General features: G+C 33.5%; 1 protein-coding gene across 3 annotated transcripts in view; it reads right to left on the bottom strand.

The window, feature by feature from the left end:
* LOC111049518 (vacuolar protein sorting-associated protein 13D) overlaps window positions 1-19,889 on the bottom strand; it is a 119,369-nt gene that overhangs the window by 84,972 nt on the left and 14,508 nt on the right. For 2 of the 3 annotated variants that reach the window (XM_039438804.1, XM_039438806.1), the window contains exons 8-16: window positions 13,553-13,713; window positions 12,571-12,718; window positions 11,132-11,330; window positions 10,615-10,798; window positions 9,122-9,266; window positions 7,593-7,716; window positions 6,807-6,967; window positions 5,682-5,856; window positions 4,192-4,370 (exon numbers count right to left, since the gene is read on the bottom strand). In XM_039438804.1, coding sequence (XP_039294738.1) covers window positions 4,192-4,370; window positions 5,682-5,856; window positions 6,807-6,967; window positions 7,593-7,716; window positions 9,122-9,266; window positions 10,615-10,798; window positions 11,132-11,330; window positions 12,571-12,718; window positions 13,553-13,713 — 1,476 coding nt within the window. The remainder of the gene's footprint in view (window positions 1-4,191; window positions 4,371-5,681; window positions 5,857-6,806; window positions 6,968-7,592; window positions 7,717-9,121; window positions 9,267-10,614; window positions 10,799-11,131; window positions 11,331-12,570; window positions 12,719-13,552; window positions 13,714-19,889) is intronic. The other variant, XM_039438805.1, reaches the window with a different exon arrangement.

Genomic DNA, 19,889 nt, shown 5'->3' with positions numbered 1-19,889 from the left:
ACTAAACAAACACAATCACAATTTCAACTAACGCTATCCATACTAAACAAACACAATCACAATTTCAACTAACGCTATCCATACTAAACAAACACAATCACAATTTCAACTAACGCTATCCATACTAAACAAACACAATCACAATTTCAACTAACGCTATCCATACTAAACAAACACAATCACAATTTCAACTAACGCTATCCATACTAAACAACACAATCACAATTTCAACTAACGCTATCCATACTAAACAAACACAATCACAATTTCAACTAACGCTATCCATACTAAACAAACACAATCACAATTTCAACTAACGCTATCCATACTAAACAAACACAATCACAATTTCAACTAACGCTATCCATACTAAACAAACACAATCACATTTCAACTAACGCTATCCATACTAAACAAACACAATCACAATTTCAACTAACGCTATCCATACTAAACAAACACAATCACAATTCAACTAACGCTATCCATACTAAACAAACACAATCACAATTTCAACTAACGCTATCCATACTAAACAAACACAATCACAATTTCAACTAACGCTATCCATACTAAACAAACACAATCACAATTTCAACTAACGCTATCCATACTAAACAACACAATCACAATTTCAACTAACGCTATCCATACTAAACAAACACAATCACAATTTCAACTAACGCTATCCATACTAAACAAACACAATCACAATTTCAACTAACGCTATCCATACTAAACAAACACAATCACAATTTCAACTAACGCTATCCATACTAAACAAACACAATCACAATTTCAACTAACGCTATCCATACTAAACAAACACAATCACAATTTCAACTAACGCTATCCATACTAAACAAACACAATCACAATTTCAACTAACGCTATCCATACTAAACAAACACAATCACAATTTCAACTAACGCTATCCATACTAACAAACACAATCACAATTTCAACTAACGCTATCCATACTAAACAAACACAATCACAATTTCAACTAACGCTATCCATACTAAACAAACACAATCACAATTTCAACTAACGCTATCCATACTAAACAAACACAATCACAATTTCAACTAACGCTATCCATACTAAACAAACACAATCACAATTTCAACTAACGCTATCCATACTAAACAAACACAATCACAATTTCAACTAACGCTATCCATACTAAACAAACACAATCACAATTTCAACTAACGCTATCCATACTAAACAAACACAATCACAATTTCAACTAACGCTATCCATACTAAACAAACACAATCACTACTTCAATCAACACCATCCAACTTAGTCTAAAATGTTTACCCCCAGTTGCACGTACGTCGGTTAACGTTTTATCACGATTAAATGCTATACTTTAATCGAGATTAGCGCTAACTGATGCATTTTGGTTGCACAGAACAGAAATTTCAAGCGATAACGCCGATCAAACTAACCGGCGTAAAAAAAATTAATACTGATTAGATGGCACCATTTTAACGGCGATTAGCTGAAATGAAGAAAATTTGGTTGCGCTAAGGTATAAATAAAAAAATAACTGCGGTTAAGGCTGTGCAGAGGCTGAAAATAAACTTTCTACTCGTGATATTTTTCCAAGTTTTTCGATTTGTATATCATCAAACTATCAAAATGAATAAGTTTTCTCAGGAAAACATTTTTTTCCGATCATTACTTTTTGAGATATTAGCGACTGAAGTTTGAATTTTTGGGACAGAACATTTCAAATTTGGTAAGATATAAATCCATGAGATTTAGAGGATGGATTCTTCATGGTATGTTGATCTAGTAAAACAAAAAGTTTCTGAAAATATCAATTTTTGTAAATGTTATTCAATTTACCAAAAATAACTCAACTAAAAATTATTTTTGCTTATTTTTAGTAAATTAAATAACTATCTTAAAAATTGATATTTTCAGAAATTTTTTGTTTTACTAGATCAACAATACCATGAAGAATCTATCCTCTAAATCTCATAGATTTATCTCTTACCGAATTTGAAATGTTCTGTCTCAAAAATTAAATCTTTAGGCACTCATATCTCAAAAATTAATGATCAGAAAAAAATTTTTCCTGAGAAAAGTTTTTCATTTTGATAGCTTGATGATATACAAACCGAAAAATTTTGAAAAATATCAAGTAGAAAGTTTATTTTTAGCCTTTGCACAGCCTTAAACTAATCGACGTGAAAGATTTTTAACAGGCCATTCACGGAATTAAATCCAACTAACGCCGATTAGGTACCTAATGATACCTAATGATCTTCCAATTAGTTTTTGGTAAAAGAACTACAGAATTCAAAGTATGAGCTAAATATATGAATGAATTTCATCCGCTAATAAAATAGAGAAGTGTATTTAGCTGATATTAGCATTCAAAATTAGATTCTGATTTTTGAGGTTAGTTTTTGATTTGGTTCGTCTGCAGATAGCACTTCGACACTGGCGACAGACAGAACATTTTTATGGCGCATGCCTGATGAATGGTCACCGATTCAATAACAGCATAGCCTCAATTTTGTGCCATTTGTTCAGAATAATAACATCTGTTGGTTAAATTACAGTGTTGCCGTTGAAATCTTGGTTAGTTAACCGGAAAACTTAATCGGAATTAAAAACCAACCGATCTTTGTGGAACAGAAATGAATCCGTAAAACGAACACTGATTTGTTAATCAGCGTAATTTAACAGACGTACGTGCAACTGGCCCTCAGAGTCACAAACGTAGATAAGAAATAAGTATGATTAAAACAAATTGAGACTAGAGGTACCAGATAATACCAAACAATACCAGAGGCATTGTCAGATTAACAACAATCCATTTTACTGAAATAGCTCAGTATCAATAATGTTCAGAGTCACAACAATAGACTAGATAAGTAGTTATAGTACGGATAAAATAAGTTGAAACTAAAGATTCCAACCGACCAAATATTGACGTTGCCAGATAATAGATTATAGACAGATTGTAGACATTTATATACAGTTTGTAGACCATAGTTTATAGACAGATTGTGTGAATTTGTGACTTTCTCATGTAAAAGCTTGCACGAAAAAGTCTCAAATTGACATAATTTGCCATTGCCGATATTTGGTCGACTGGAATCTGAAGTCTCAACTCATTTAATCTCAAATAGGATTCACATATTTTCAACAATAAAACACTTTTATATCTGTTACAGGTTACACAACAAGTGAACAATGTAAAGTTTAAGAGAATAGTGACTATAGTTTTGTATTTGTTTTGAATCAGATGAAGTTATTTATAATTCATTGACTTTATAAATGATCAAATCGTAGGTGACCTACGCTTTCATACAATAGAATTTTTAATGCATTGTGAGGGTATACATTATTTTGTACCTTACAGACGCGTTTGATGTCACTGAACCCCATCATCAATGTATAAGATAGGAGGGAGTCCTATTTACTTGAGTCCAGTTTTCAGAGAGAAATTTTATATCTAGGTTATAAAACATTAGTTTATTGACCGAGCGAAGTGTGGTCTAACATTCAAGTCGACCGTTTGGCATTTCTCTAAATGTTTAAATGTTTATATGTTGCGCATTTACGGCGTAACGCGGTAATAGATTTTCATGAAATTTGACAGGTATATTCCTTTTTTAATTGCGCGTCGACGTATATTACAAGGTTTTTGGAAATTTTGCATTTCAAGGATAATATAAAAGGAAAAAGGAGCCTCCTTCATACGCCAATATTAGAGTAAAAATCAGACTGCAGAATTATGCATCATAAATCAGCTGACAAGTGATTACACAGATGTGTGGAGAAGCCAGTCTATTGCTGTATTTCCATAAAGACCATAAGGTCTATAGTTCCAATCAGGTACTTGTGGATGAGAATACTGCGTGAGGTCTACTGTTCACAGAACTACTAGTTTAATTATGTTCCTGAATAATTCTGTATCAATATAATGATGATGACTAATTTTTTTCAAAATATTTTTGTTTGTAGCTATAACTGTTTTTTTCTCATTTCGAAGATGAAACTCAGTTGATGATAGGTATAGGACGACCATTCCTGCATGAAAACCCAACTCAATGAGGGATGGACTTGGTATCTTTCTTTTGGAATTTGTTATCAAAATTTTACTAAGAAGTAGATAAAGTATTTTATTTTATAAAAAAAAATTAGGAACAACATTGAACTCACCCAACATGTTTGTGACTGGCAACCAGCAACTCAAAGTCCGGTCCGAATGTTTGTAGAGCATCAACCAGCAGTAGACTGTGCACACTAAGTGTGAGGCTGGTGTCGTAGGGTCGCTTTGTGAAGGTGGTCTTCACTCCCGACACCTGCAGCTCGGCTACACTGCGGCCTCTCGACTGCACCTGATCAACACATGCCGACAAACATTATTATAGATGGTACATTTTTATTAGAAACTACAGTTTACCAACTGCTGCAATATTAATAATGTATAATAATCATTCTCAAACATTCAATTAAATCTTTATAAATAGAACAAAGGACTTCTGCTACTGCAAATATTGACTGAAGAACTAAATAGCAGAAGGAAGTGAAGAAAACCAACAAATATTATTATAGATGAAAAAAATTTTAATTAGAAATTGCAGCTTAGCTACCTACTGCTGGAATATTAAAGACAATTCCATTCCATTCCATTCAATGTAATTTTATTCAATATTCATTTATACAATAATTACATTATCAAAATGATAGGGAGAGGAAAAATAAGGTTAATATTGATTGATATATAATACAACGACCTCCATCAGAAGGTTCACTACTCCACAGAAAGTTCAAGAGTTTACGAATCAAACCACAGATTTAAACTTATTGAATAAAAATGCATTGGGATTCCACTTTGAGAAGAAAAGTAAACTTGTATCACAACAATAGTTATTTGTGCAACTAGTGCGCAAAGTGACAGTTTGCTGCACCGAAAGAAACGTTTACACAAGAGCCGTAGGCGAGGGCGGAATGGTTTCTTGAGTGCAGCAGAGGAACTTTGCGCACGTATTTCATATTAAATTTTTCCTACAGTTACCATTGAATATGAGAAGTGGTTGATTATGGGTAAAATGATGGCTGAAATCCATCAAATGTTTATCTGTATAATTTTGTTATTAATAACAACTTTAATTCATTTTAAACTTGATAATCCAATTGAAAATTATTAATGATCGATAATTTATTCAAATTAAAAATTAAATTAATCCAATTAGTTTAAAAATTTAAATAATTTTGAGCAAATCTAAATTTCTAAATAATTTTTCAACCAATTAATTTATAAATGAAAAAATATTATTTGAAATAATGAATAATTAATAATATTCTGAATGTATGATTTAATGAGTTCTCATTTTTATTTATTTGAAAATCAGGAAAAATATAGATAGAACAAATTCGCATTCAAAATACACGCCAACAATGTCAACAGCTGACATTGGGGTGGCTGCAAGATAATACGCAAAGTATTAAGAGTACGCAAAGTAATACTTTGCGCACTAGAGCGGGAAAGTGATTCTTTGCGTTCTGCAATCAGTGCAGGAATGGTAACTTTTCAAGGTAACTGTAGGAAAAAAATAAACTTTCTCAAAATAAAAATGTACTTGTACTAAATACATATTACCAGCCTACACGATACAAAACAAGTGTAACAAATAAAAAATATATACCTCAAGAGCCATCTGATCGATAGAGAATTGCAGCATTAGGAGCCTGGCCGATCCATTGTGAGTGTGTTCTGAATAGGACGCCTCCGACCTGTTATTGTCTGTAGCTTCACCATCAGAACCCTCATTCTTTGAATCTGCATCAGAACGCTCCTGCATAGGACTCGGATCATACGACCTGCGATTAGAATATAGAATTCAGTTGAGTTCCAATAAGAAAGATGTTAAAAAACAACATCACTTTATGTAACACATGATAAAACTTGAAACTTTATATTAACATAATACAATGGTTATAAATTGGTAAATGGAATAACTCAATAATATTTATTTCTGGTCCTACTTCAAATAATATTACCTATTATTATCTGTACTTTCAACAGTTTCTAAATACTTTCAACATAATTATAAATACGTCTTGGAAGTCTATTGGTTGAACTTAGTTCCATTATGTGCCAAGTTTTATAAATAAGTACTAACAGTTTCTAAATACTTTCGACATAATTATAAATACGTCTTGGAAGTCTATTGGTTGAGCTTAGTTCCATTATGTGCCAAGTTTTATAAATAAGTACTATCATAGATAAACAATAGCGTAAGTAGATACCCCATGGTACAGGGAGTTTATGTCGCAACTTTTACTGTTAACTCAAGCCGATTACTGTCGATTTTTACTGTTTTGTCCGGGTGAGAGTGTATGAACGGCACAATATGAGAGACTACAAGCGTCTCACAGTTTCACGGGAAAGAACTACGTAGACTATCGGCTTGAGATAACAGTAAACGTTGCGACATAACGCCCTATACCATGGGATATCTACTTATATTTTTTCTGTATGGTACTATCTACTGTTGTATTTAATTTGTTTTTCTGTGAAATGAACACGTATTCTATTCTATCCTAAATTAGAAACGTATCAAGCACTGAAATGAAAACCCACCAACTTAGAAAAGAGATATGTGTTATAAATTGACATTCTAGCGCCGTTAGCACCAATGCCAACTATCTTCTCCAATATTTTTTTATTTGTCATGGTTTTTGAATAATCAAAGAATTCTACTACAGTAAATTATTACTGAATTATTTTTATTTATGGAGTAATTAATTGATATTGAAGCTGCACTTACTTGAATGGTGATAGAAGACCCCTTCCCGATACAACATAGAAAAGTGTTCTCAATGCTTGTATCTTCTGCTCATTGACATGAACTATTAGCTTTGGTAGATTTCCACTTAAAGTTAAGCTTGGGAACTGAGGATCAGTGGTATAAACGACACGACGTTCCAACTGTAATAGAAGTACGAGTTCAATAACTTGAATACCTTGAAAATAATGTCAAAAAACAGAAAAAATGTCAACATTTCGAAAACTGTTTTCGACACTTCAAAATTATTTGTTTAATATGTGAATATTTCCTATTTTAGTTATAATAATGTGAAATATTTCTTCCATGTTTGATTTTGAAACATCTAAATTTGAAAATCTACTTTGTAAAAATATTTAAGGACTGAACATTTTGTGAAGTGAAGAACTACAAAACTTGACCTATTTTGGACTATGTGTAACCTTATCTAAATTTGGGAGAGGAATAGCACAAGGTTACTTATTTTTCCTCTTCCTATCATATTTATCAAGGAATTCATAACAAGACTAATATAGCTACTTAAAAATGTATATTGTCGATTTTTTTGTCTTACAATGTGGTTCATCTAATTGCATAAAGATAAATAAATCTTTGTGATGAAGTATATCTTCTCCCCAAGACTATTGAAACCTTTTTATAGGATTCTCGCAGATTCTATACGTAATGCATTTCATTTTAATTAATTCAGAGAAAATGGACGTGAACGAAACAAATATTAATTGAATGAAGTGAAGTAAATTACAATTCAACTGCTACAAGCTGCAATACCTGTAATGAGATATTAAATCGATCCAGAACATGAAGAGCCGATGTCCCCCTCACATGGGCAAATTTCCAATTGTCTTTCACACGTCCAACAAGAATTTGAAGATCATTCAACTCTACCAAGTATCTGAAAATGAAATAAAAACATGATAGAGCCATAAATTTCACTTTTATATTGTAAGTTTGACATTTCAAGTTATTTTTGTAGACTGTAGAATCGACTAGTATATCTAATATTCGAATTAAAAAAACAAATAACTTAGAATAGATTAAATTAAAAAGTACCCTTTTATTTCAGTTGCCCTAAAAAAAAGTGAGTATCTAATCTTCTATCTATATAATTATATAAAAGCGAAATGGCACTCACTCACTCACTTACTCACTCGCATAACTAAAAATCTACCGGACCAAAAATGTTCTTATTTGGTAGGTATGTTCAGTTGGCCCTTTAGAGGCGCACTAAGAAATCTTTTGGCAATATTTCAACTCTAAGGGTTGTTTTTAAGGGTTTAAAGTTCGTCTTTTAGCATGTATATTCTTCTTCTCCCAATCTCTTAATTAGAATTGAAATTTCCATATCATATGTTACTATAGAACTATAATCTAGATAGAGTACCTCTTCGAAACAGTTGTTAACTGGCAACTAAATTAATAATTTTGTCAGGTTGGCATTAAGTTGAGTTGATTTTGTTAGGTTGGCACCAAGTTGAAGATTTAAATGCATTTATCGCGGAAAAATTGATTGGGCACTGCTACTTCAATCCTGGGAATATTATATTACTAGCCGTCAGGCTCGCTTCGCTCGCCATATCTGTTTAGCCAGACGTTTAGTCTGGACCCCCGACTGGATTGTCCTGATATAATATGATAAAAATGAAAAAATGCAGGCGAGCGAAGCGAGCCTGCTGATCTCATTCTTGGACGATCCAGTCGGGGGTCCAGGGGGCGGAGCCCCCTGGCTAGACGGATATGGCGAGCGAAGCGAGCCTGACGGCTAGTATTTATATAAATAAATACCGGTGAGAAATATAAGCGACTTATTCGGCGAACGAAGTATCACTTAATAATGTGAGTTTGGAGTGTTTCCTCCTATTTATGTGATGAGTTGTTCTTATACACAATATTATGATAAAACTCAAATATCTTCTATTAGGTGCTACATATTACCATAGATGATATATAGAATAAGAAGGTTTATCACGTTCGTGCTCAAGGTCGTTCATGCTCCGAATTTCAAGCCGATTTTATGTTAACTCAAACCGATTACTGTCAACTACTGTCTATTATTACTGTTTTGGCAGGGTGAGAGTGTAGGTACGGCACGGTATGATAGACTACCAGCGTCCTATAGCTTCACGAAAAAAAACAACTATGACTATTGGCTTGAGCTAACAGTGAGATTTGGAACATAGACGCCCTATAGGCTAGCATGGGATATTTTCTTATGCTACCTTTTTTCTACGTTAATATTTATACAAAGATGTATGAATTTGAGTTGGCACAAATTGAATTATTCATTTTCGAGGACTTACTTGTCATAGAGTCTGTGATGCAAAGCTAACTCATTGAAGCTACTGTTTAAATCAGCCGAACTCAAAGTTTTGGCCATGATTGGAGAGCCGATAGAGATGCTAGCTTCACTGCCTGGAGGAGTGGACCACGGTGTTTGAAATGCTTCTGAAACAATCAACAAATTAATAAGATTTCAACTTGAATCAAATGTCATCTTCATTTCCCAAAAAAACTAACAAAGGAAGCAAAAAACGAGATGAACTTAGAAAAATTACATGACACTTGCCATCAAGGATGATACTTGAAGCCGCGATAAGTACGCGGGATGAATGTGGGACAACGACAGCAGCGAAAAAATGCCAATCATTTAACAACCATTAACCTTTATTGATCACACCATTTAATTCAATTCAACTATTTACTTTCCGAAACGGGGCGTAGTCGCAGTCCACGTTTAAATCAAATTTCGAAAAACTAGAAAATTGAATACAAAATAAAATAAAGAGAAAATATTGTAAAGTTTCAGCTATTTTTAATTATTTACATAGTTACCTCTAACCTCTAATACAAGGCCCTGGCCTACGATATTGCTACGTCATAGTGTAGGCCTAGAATTTAATACATGATTGGTGAAAAATATCAGCTGGAATTTTTTTAATCTTTTTCACCAACCATGTAATAAATTTTAGGCCTACACTGCGACGTTGCAATATCGTAGGGCAGGGCCTTGTATTAGAGGTGGCTATGTTATTTAGGAATGTTCAATTTCGTCAAGGAAAAACGTTTCAATTTATAGAAATGAGAGAAAAAAGTTTATTTTGCTGCAACTATTTATTGCGACTAGGTCCCGTTTTGGAAAGCCAATTTTCTGAATCCAGCTGTTTAAAGTCTAGAGATTACCTAAATCCCGAGCTCGGAAAACGACCCTTAATGCCTTGAAATCTCGCTCTCTTTGTCGTCCCAGGTCCCGCACTCATCTTGTACTGATGTGCGGTTCATTTTATGTTAGATGCACTTACAAGTGTCAGCATTGGTTGAATGAGGAGTATTTTCGTTATTTTATTCATTGATTTATTCATTTATTGACAATAATTACAAAATTATTGCAATTATAATTATTCATTTTGGGGAATGATGACTGCTTAAAATGAATCTTGATATAAGAAGAGTGATTGCTATGGTAACATTTACTGCAAACTGTCAGTACTGGTTAATAATAATAATGATGATATAATATCGAGTGACCTGGCTGTCTCAGGTGTGGTGTCAGAGTTATCAGGTCGCAACTGATCAACTTCAGTGCCTCTGATATGACCTAACAACTGTTCTTTAGGCAGCCGGGACCGACAATATAACGTGTCCATCCGAAACACGGGAGTGGCCCGAGAAAAATATCTTGCCCAGGCCGGGATTCGAACTGGTTGAAAGGGAAACACTGAAGTTTTTAATAATGAATAGATTCTGACAGTTTGGAGTGAATATCACTAAATAAATTTAATTAATGATCACTTACCTTCATCTTCCTCTTCTTCGACTTGCTCGTTCTTCTTCTCTTTGGCCTCTTCGTTCTGATTGGTGAAATGCAGTTTGCCAAAGTCGACGACACACAGAATGGCATTCTTATCATTGAAATGCTCGACAAGAAATATTTGCGGAGCCGAAATGTCCAATTCTACGTCCCAAGATTTTCGCACGTTCTGCAATGAAATAGGATAGCCATTAACACGTGGTCAAGTTCCATTATTAGGTACAAACATACGAAATCCTGTTTTTCAAACATACGAAATCCAGTTTTCCTGTTTTTTCCTCCCGAGAGCGAAAAAGTAACACTTTAGTATTATGTTCCAGGGAGTAAAGTGAGCACTTTACTTTAGACAGGAGGTGGAGGAAAATTGTTTTTCAAGTTTCCTGGAGAATTAGTATTTTGAAAATAGGCGACTAATATATGGTCGATAAGCAATTCGATAATTCAAAGCATGGATTACAAATATTACTTGAAGTTTCATGGCTTGAAATATTCATGGACTCACATGATGGCCCTGCAGAATGTTATCCCAGTTCCTGAGCAGCTGTTTCTTGGTGCGCTGCTTCATGGCGTTGTAGCCCTGTCTGGCAGCCATCCTGAAGCTGGGGTCCATGTTCTGGTGCGGCCATGTGAAGAACTCAAGCAGCCATTTTGCTGCATCTGCATTGTAAACTATGTCCAGGCTCTCGCTCTTCACTTGCAGCCTACAAAAATAGTTTATGTAAATAGCTTTTTATAAATAAATGAAATGAAAGTTTAGGAAAATGGCTTCAACAGCTAATTGTTGTATACGTGAAGATTTTGAAAGAAAGTGCTATGAAATTATTTCTTTATTAATTAACAATTTAAGTAACCCTATTGTAATAATCTATTAGGAAATTTAAATGAATTGCATTGAATTTATTTCAATTATAAATTATAAATTGAATGAGTTTAATGCAATTTTATTCATTTTCATTTCCTGATAAAGTATTTCAATAAGGCTACTTGTAATGTTAATTAAGGAGGAAATAATTTCACAGTACCCTTTTTTCAAAAACTTTCTTACATAAAGCACAACTAGTTTCGGCTTTCAAGCCATTTTCAAGTTTTTCCCAAACTTTCATTTCATTTATTTATTAAGAGCTACTTGAGAGTTCAATAACGTAGAATTAAAGTGTCAAAAAACTGAAAGGGAACTAGTAATTCTATGTAATTGAACGGTGCATTTTTTATACAATAATTACACCATTAAAATCATTACAAAAAAATATGGGAACAAACTTCCTCAAAAGAGCAAGTTAAAGACTTATGTAGTTGAGTGAATTGCAGTTTTTAATCTCTTATAATCTACAAATCCAGACTCTCTTACTCCGAACTATTTCAATCGAACAATACACATTCTTAATCAAATGTTACTTGAATTCTGTAAAACAATTATTCACATAGTTTATTTGTAATATCACCCTAACCCTATTCCGGACATTTAAAATGTTATCTAAATTTAGGAGAGAAATAGTACAAGGAGTATCCTTAGTTTTTCTCTCCCAATCAGTGCTACTTTGTAAAAATTATAAATAAATAAATAAAATAAATAAATATTCGCACCGTCGCCGCACAAAGCGACCATTTACTTTAATAATATTTATAGAATTTATATTACTTTCTTTTCCCTTCTTCCCAAATCCAACTTATTTCCGTACTAATTTTTCCCCTCAATTCACATTCAGATTTAATGATAATAAATTACTCCCACTTGTATTTAATGTAATGTAATTGTATTACTCCCACTTATTGATAATAATTCTTCACACTCACATTCAGTTTTTAAAAAGTTTAAGTTCTTCCTTCTTCCTATTTTTTACATTATAATCAATATTACAGGCACCAGCTGAAAACCCTTGCATGATTTAGTGGGACCTTTGTACTATTTCAATAAAGAATTTGAATTTTAATTCAAAGTACCTGTAATCAAAGTTGGAGCTGAATGGTTTGTACTCATAGATGAGTTGGAACAGCGGCTGCTGGTTGGATCCGGCATTCTGCTGTTGTTGGAGTAGCCGAGCAAGTCCTGGAGGTAAGTTTCGGCTGCCCGATGGAGCGCTCTCACAATCTACAACAAAACTATTATTACTGTTCATCTGTTACCAGATTACATTCAATTCAGTTAAGAATGCGTGGTAGCAGTCGGTCATACTGAATTTATTTCCCATAAGATTAATGTAAACTTTCGGAACGTTTAGCACCGTTATTTATTGACGGAGACATACAGAGTGGCGCACGATATGATCTAACATTAGTTTTGTCATAGAAAGTTTATTGTGAAATCAATACAGAAAAATGGAATATAAGTTGTCTACTGTATACCTAGAGATTAGTTTCTTGCCATTACTTGTTCTGGCCAACTTCTTGTGAACTGTTTTTATGCTTCTGAAATTTTGAGTTTTGTTTTATTCGACATTCAATTTTCAACTCTAAATTTTGACTCTAAGTTTCGTTCTCTGTGAACAGTATTTTCTTATGAATTTCTTATCATTGTATCGCAATGGCCGCAGATAATAATTGTAATTTATTTTATTTAGCAACTCTTAACTCTATATTATGAAATGTATATATAGAATAAATGTAAACTGGCAGCGTCTATGAAAAATTGCTGCTAGTATAATTCTGAAACAATGATTGTATTTGACTGTTGTATTACTCAAAGGAAGAATAATGTTCATTTTTCATTTCATTCGTTCATTTCATTTCATTTTCATTGTTTGATAAATGATTTAACACGAATGCCTATGTTATTGTTGACTCAACGACACATTTCCTCGGTTATCTCGTTACATGCCTCAATGATTAGCACTCGCAGATCCATCAGTATGGTTTGATTCCATGCATGGAAAACAGCTGAAATTAAGTGAGTATAACAAAAACCTGTGAATGAACAATCACTTACTTTGAGGTGAAATGAGAATGGGAAAAGCTGAGTCAGGAGTGAGGTGGTCGTGGAGTGAGACAGCACCCAACGATATGTGGAAGCAAAGAGAGCTGTTGCGCGGCCGCGATTCTAAACGCATTTGCACGTTTTCAAACTGCAACTCCATCATACAGCTACTCCTGTAAAATAACAGTTTTCAATGGAAAATATGAAAACGAAAGCATAATAATTATTGTAATTCAATTTAATGTTGTTGTTAGCGTATGGCTTGGATTGTGGGGAGCCCGTACCGTAGGAAATTCAGTTCAACTCAATTCTATTTCCATGTTATGCATCGTATATAATATAATATTAACACAAGTCATAAACATCACATCAAATAATACACATCATAAATACATTACAAATGTCGCCACAATATTAAAAAAGTCTAAATAATAAAATATAGGTTAAATCACAGATGGAATTGAATAAACTAAACACAGTGAAATCAAAAATCTCCAATACTTAAAGAGTTACATAGAATTAAGTTGAATTTTTAGTTTTTACTTGACCTCAATATTGTTATCACTAATCAAAAGTTCACCAATGTCATAAAAGCATCTCTCACTTGACCACAAGTTTAATTTTCTCCATTTCAGAATTTAGTTAACGAGTTTCAATTGGAATACAATTTTTTCCTTTAAAGCCCGATACAAATCAGATCACTCCTTCTTAAATAGACTTTCAGATAAAATTGATACAACATTTACTTACTCTCGAGAAAACCTGAATTTCTAACTCCAACCATCATCACTAATTTTTTTGTCTTTACAAAATTTCAAAATCAAAATATTGATGAATTTCAGTTTTTAATCAAACAATATCTTCCGATAGTCACCATTTAGATGTATGATTTTAAATCTGTCTGAGCGTAATTCAGCCTGAAACCAGGTAGAGCGCTCTAACTCATACAGTATAGATTTCCAGGTACAGCTGACTACAATGCTCCTTGTATTCTGAGAAACACATATTTTTTGCTTTAAACATAATCATTAACAACTTGTCCTCACATTGAGATTTCGCACAATGATATAAGTTCATATTCTATGAGAATCGCCCGTTAAATGTATTTATTTATTTTCAAAGGCAACTCTCTACAAGTATTTCAAGCCCAAGAGGGGATAAATGAAAATGCCGCTGAAACGCTTTCATTTGTACTTGATTAAGTGGAGAGGTGCGCATAAGGATACCTCAAGGACCAAATTTCAAACACTCATAACTTTTGACACAATACCTTTATACCTATATCTGCACCTTTTACCATAATATGGGATCGATGGCGTCAAAAACATACAATACACAAAACAAACATACATAAGGCATGTTTAGCAAGACAGCATTTCCGACAAATCATCACTCATATATTCGTAGTATGCCTTGCTTTTCAAGTGCTTTGATACAACTCTCTCTCGAATGCTCCTAAATCCATCTGTTTCACTCCTGTAGGCAGCCTATTGAAGTATCGCAATGCCGAACTCCTGAAGCACACATGTGATCTCTGAAGGCGTACTCTGGAAATATCAATGAGCTCTCGATGTCTGGTGTTATGTTCATGCACATCAGTCCGAGTCAACATGTACTGCTGGTTCTTCTTGGACAGAGAAGTAGGAAGTGTCAGATCACTGTTAGTTTACCAAGTCTAACAAAAAGGGGCTTGCAGTGTGCGCGATATTCGCTTGCGGTGATGATTTGGGCAGCCCGTTTTTGCAGCTTCAGTATGTCCACCACCTTTGCTGAATGACCCACCCCAAATGAGTAGGCCATAGGAAACATGACAGTGGAAGAGCGCGTGATATACCATGACTAAATAGGCCTCAGTCACATGACCCCTCAGCTTCAGTAGCAGAAAACATATTCTGGATAGTCTTGTGGTCACATACTTAATATGGCTGGACCAGTTGAGTTGACTGTCCAGAACAAAACCTAGTAGCTTGACAGGGTCTTGATCACCAGGAAGGTTTCTTTACAGGCTACAGATGATATGCTGGGTCTGGGTCTCTCAATGATCAAGATCATATTGAGATTTTGCACAATGATATGAGTTCTAAGATCTCGCATTGTGTCCGGCTTGGCGTGAAACCATTCTGTATATAAACCAGTATATGTTAATCAACAAATTATTTTATAATTAATGTGGGGAATCGATTGATTCCGATCTTAGGTGAGTTATGATACTCCAGTTCAAATTCAAGTTGAAAATCTCTCCCCTGTAGTTCGAAAACCACCTTAAGCTGTAGGTCTACTCATCTCTCATTCATCCAATAGCTCACGCACAAGCCTGAAGTCGTGTGAGTATCACCCATCTAATTAACCGAGCGAAGCAAGGTCTAAAGGTGCGTACAGATTTACGCGCCGCGAAAATGAGCAATTCACTTTTAATCAGCTGATGCCAAGCTTTTTATATCTTTATTTTACCGTTTCTGTAAAAATACAGATATAGTCAACTCATTAAAAGTGAAATGCTCATGTTCGCGGCGCGTATATCAGTACGCACCTTTAGATTCAAGTCGAAGTTTTTGCATTTATCTTTATGTTAATATGTTTTTATGTTTATATTTATGTTCCGCATTTACAGCAAAAAGCGACAATAGAGTTTCATAAAATTTGTCAGGTATGTTCCTTTTTGAATTTCGCGTCGACGTGTACATAAGGTTTTTGAAATTTTGCATTTTAAGTATAATACAAAAGTAAAAAGAGTCTCCGTCTAACACCAATATTACCGTAAAAATCAGACTATAGAATTATTTATATCATAAGTCAGCTGTCGAGTGGATTATTAATTGCATGTGTCATTGCATGCGATTGATATCTCAATTTAACTTCGTGCAAAATCAGGTGTTGTGTGGACTATTAATTGCATGTCTCATCGCATGCAAGTTTTATGCACTATTAAATGCAACATTGATTCCATGTAATAGCGCATGCAATTAATAACTAAAAAAGTATTGTCTCTCGACCTTTCTCTGCTTTCAACTCGGGCTGATCTGATTCCAGTCTTGTAGAAGATTAACTTTTGATGTTAGCATTTCTGATACACCAACCCCAACAACCATTATCGTTTTCACACCGATATCCTGCTGAGACGACATTCAGACAGGATTTACTCTGATGGACAGTATAAGAAGAAGGCTTTGGTTTATAACTGCGCGAGGTCTACTGTTTACAGAACTACTAGTCTATGATGCCCAATGTGTCGACAAAACGCAAGCATAGGCTTGGTTTAGTTATTTATGAAATATTCTCAAGTTATTTATAAATGGTCACTTAAAATATATCAACAAAGTCACAAGTGTAAATGAAACAGTTTATTCATCAGTAATATAATTTTTCTGAATAAAATTGAGTACATACATGTTGCAGTAAGTTACACATCTTAAAATATATTTGTGTGAATCAATCCAAATTAGAATTTTTTCTAGACAAACGTTTTGTAACAAGAACTATAATAAAATTAACTCTAGTTTGTGTCCTTTTGATGAAGCATTTATCTTTTCACCACTTGCTGGGATACTCATTTTTTACTTATCAGAATAAATAGTATAGAATATTTGGAATAGTTTGGTAATCTAACCGTATTTGCTTATACAAAGTCTGATATATGTTGGACTTCTGATTATAAACCACTTATTTGTAGGACATACTTCCCTATGAGAAATTCTGGGTAAATCATTCAAAATCATCAGCCTTTCACATAAAACATTTTTGTTCCATAAATCCCACACTTCTACTGATCTATTAGTGCCAATTACAACAAGATGTTCAAAAAGAAAAACGACAAATTTAGAGTTTACAGGAGGATAAGGACCACCAAATAACTTGTTTGCATAATAAATCTGCACCGACTTATATTAGATGTTTTTACCATTTTTAAAATCATTCGCATAAATCCGACAACGTCAACATTATACCATTGATTTTGATCTCTGAAGTCAACTCTAAGTTTTAAACTGGCTTGTTTGAGTACTTTATAATGACAAGCGCCATTTAAACGTATTTGACGAATTACTATCAACCCTCCACCGCAGTCTATATTTGTAATACTACCATTAAAATTAAGAACACGTCTAGATTGAAGCTGTCCTTCAACATTATCAACTAGAACTTTGAAGGTGTTTATAACAATATCATGTCCACTTGGATGTTTGTAGATTATAATCATACATCCATCTTTGAAACAAGTTAAATACTTTCGAAGAACACAGCAAGATCTTTGACAGTTGTGATGAAATTTTTCAAAAACATAAGCGAATTTCAAATCAAGCGATCTCTTACACCAAACGTATGAGGATTGACCGATTGAGGCAACCAAGTAGTCATCGTCAATTGTCAAATAATCATGTGCTCTTGATTCACGAGCAAATAAATCACGGTTGATTGCCTTCAACGTTTGAACTTCGCAGCACTCTGAAGAATTCCAGGTTTTGTCATTCTCAATACAAACATATTGTATTTTATTCTTGGTTAACCACAACACATGGTTCCTCATAATGCAAACTTGACTTACAAAATCCTTTCTATCAAACACTGATAGAATGCAGGCTATTTTGTGTTCTTCATCAACATTTATCAATAGAAAAACCCGTTCCTCATTCTTGTTCTCTCCGAAAATTGGGTAGAAAACACAATCATAAGGGAGTCTCGACGGGTAAATAACATCTATGTAATTCATATTTTCAAGACCGTACTGCTTTGGCTTCAAGACATACTTATCAACAATACCATTGGCCCAGTTGTATTTCAGTGAAGCATATTGCCTGAAAACATCTTTATAGAGAAAGGATTTGTTTGCATTTAACGGTTTGGTAAGCAAACCCGAATTTTCTTCTTGTGTTTTCAAGTCCGGAATCCACCCATTTTCAAACTTTTTAATCACAAATGGTTTCCATAGCTTATTGCTATTAGTCACATGGTACCAGAGAGAACATACCTCACTGCACGCTATCAGGTCCTTCATTGCCAGATAGGAAAATATGTTCTCCAAAATCTCGCGTGGCACCAGCAAAACAATATTATTTAAATCCATTGTTGCAGAATATTTTAGAATATGAACTAGTAAATCTGGAGTATTTTTTACAATGGAAACATTTTAAGTAAACAAATTCTACATAACGTCATCTTTAAAGCCAGACTGAGCCAAAGCCAAATATTTTTCAAATAGTTGTTCAGCTGATACTTTAAATTCTGCCTGAAATTGATTATTTACAAAAAAATTACTAAATTTTATTCAGTCAACAGCTGATTAGACACTAGATTTTAATCACAGTCAACCAGAATTTTTTATTCTAAAAATAAATATTATTCACAGATGATTTTTTAGTAGGTTAGCACGTACGTCAATTAAAATTGATTCAACCCTGATAAACTATTGTTATTAATGTATTCCACGTTTTTTAAAGGGTTATATTAGGTACTGGATTACATCAATCAAATCAGATTACATCAAATTACTCAAATCAGAATCAAGACCTACACTAATGAAACTATCAAATTCTGACTGGAAATATTGACAAATATTAATCTATGGAATTAAAATTTTATAACAAATCTCTCTGTTGTCAACATTTGCAATTGCATAAATCTTCAGTGATTGAAGGCAATATTGATTGGATTTTCATTCGATTGTTATAATGAATTTGACATAGCTTCCAATACATCTTTAAACAAATTCCTCCTTACACACATCAATCAATCAATTTTTATTCCAATCAAAACAATTTTTTTTTAATTTTACTGACCACCTGTAAAAGGGGTATAAGGATATGTCAATTTGTCATTAATCAAACAGTAACATGCTTTCTATCTTCTCAAACCTCCATCTTGAGGTTTGTAAAAATCTTTGTAAATTTTATAAAATTTAACTTTAAACTTTAAAAATTTAATTTAAACTTTATAAAATTTTACAATACAATGTAAATAAAAGAAATCAAAACACAAGAAAAAATTATAATCAAAAATAAAATTCCAATGAAATGGAATCCAAAAACAGGCTTCATGGCGGTGTGTGCTGAAAAAAAAGAAAGGCGGAAAAATACCTAGCCAACTATGGTTTCCCATGTAATAGGCAGGTAGAGGGTGTAAAAGTAAGGAAAGAAGGGGTGAAGAGAAGAAAAAGTAAAGTATTGGAAAAGATAGTAGGAAAAAAGAGAAAAAAAATGTGCAAAATTTGTAAGCGAGTTCACTTTTAACAAATGTATCTGAAAAGTTGGCCTTGCAAACAGTAGTTTGAGCTGTAATCTCGAGATTCATACGTCGATATGGAAGAAAAAGTTACTGTATGTCCAGGTTTTTATTTCTAGTTTAGTTTTTCTACTAA

The sequence above is a fragment of the Nilaparvata lugens genome, chromosome 12 (genome assembly GCF_014356525.2).
Source record: "Nilaparvata lugens isolate BPH chromosome 12, ASM1435652v1, whole genome shotgun sequence".
Taxonomy (NCBI): Eukaryota; Metazoa; Arthropoda; class Insecta; order Hemiptera; family Delphacidae; genus Nilaparvata; species Nilaparvata lugens.
The sequence above is the reverse complement of the archived record's forward strand: the minus strand, read 5'-3'. Positions and strand labels throughout refer to the sequence as shown.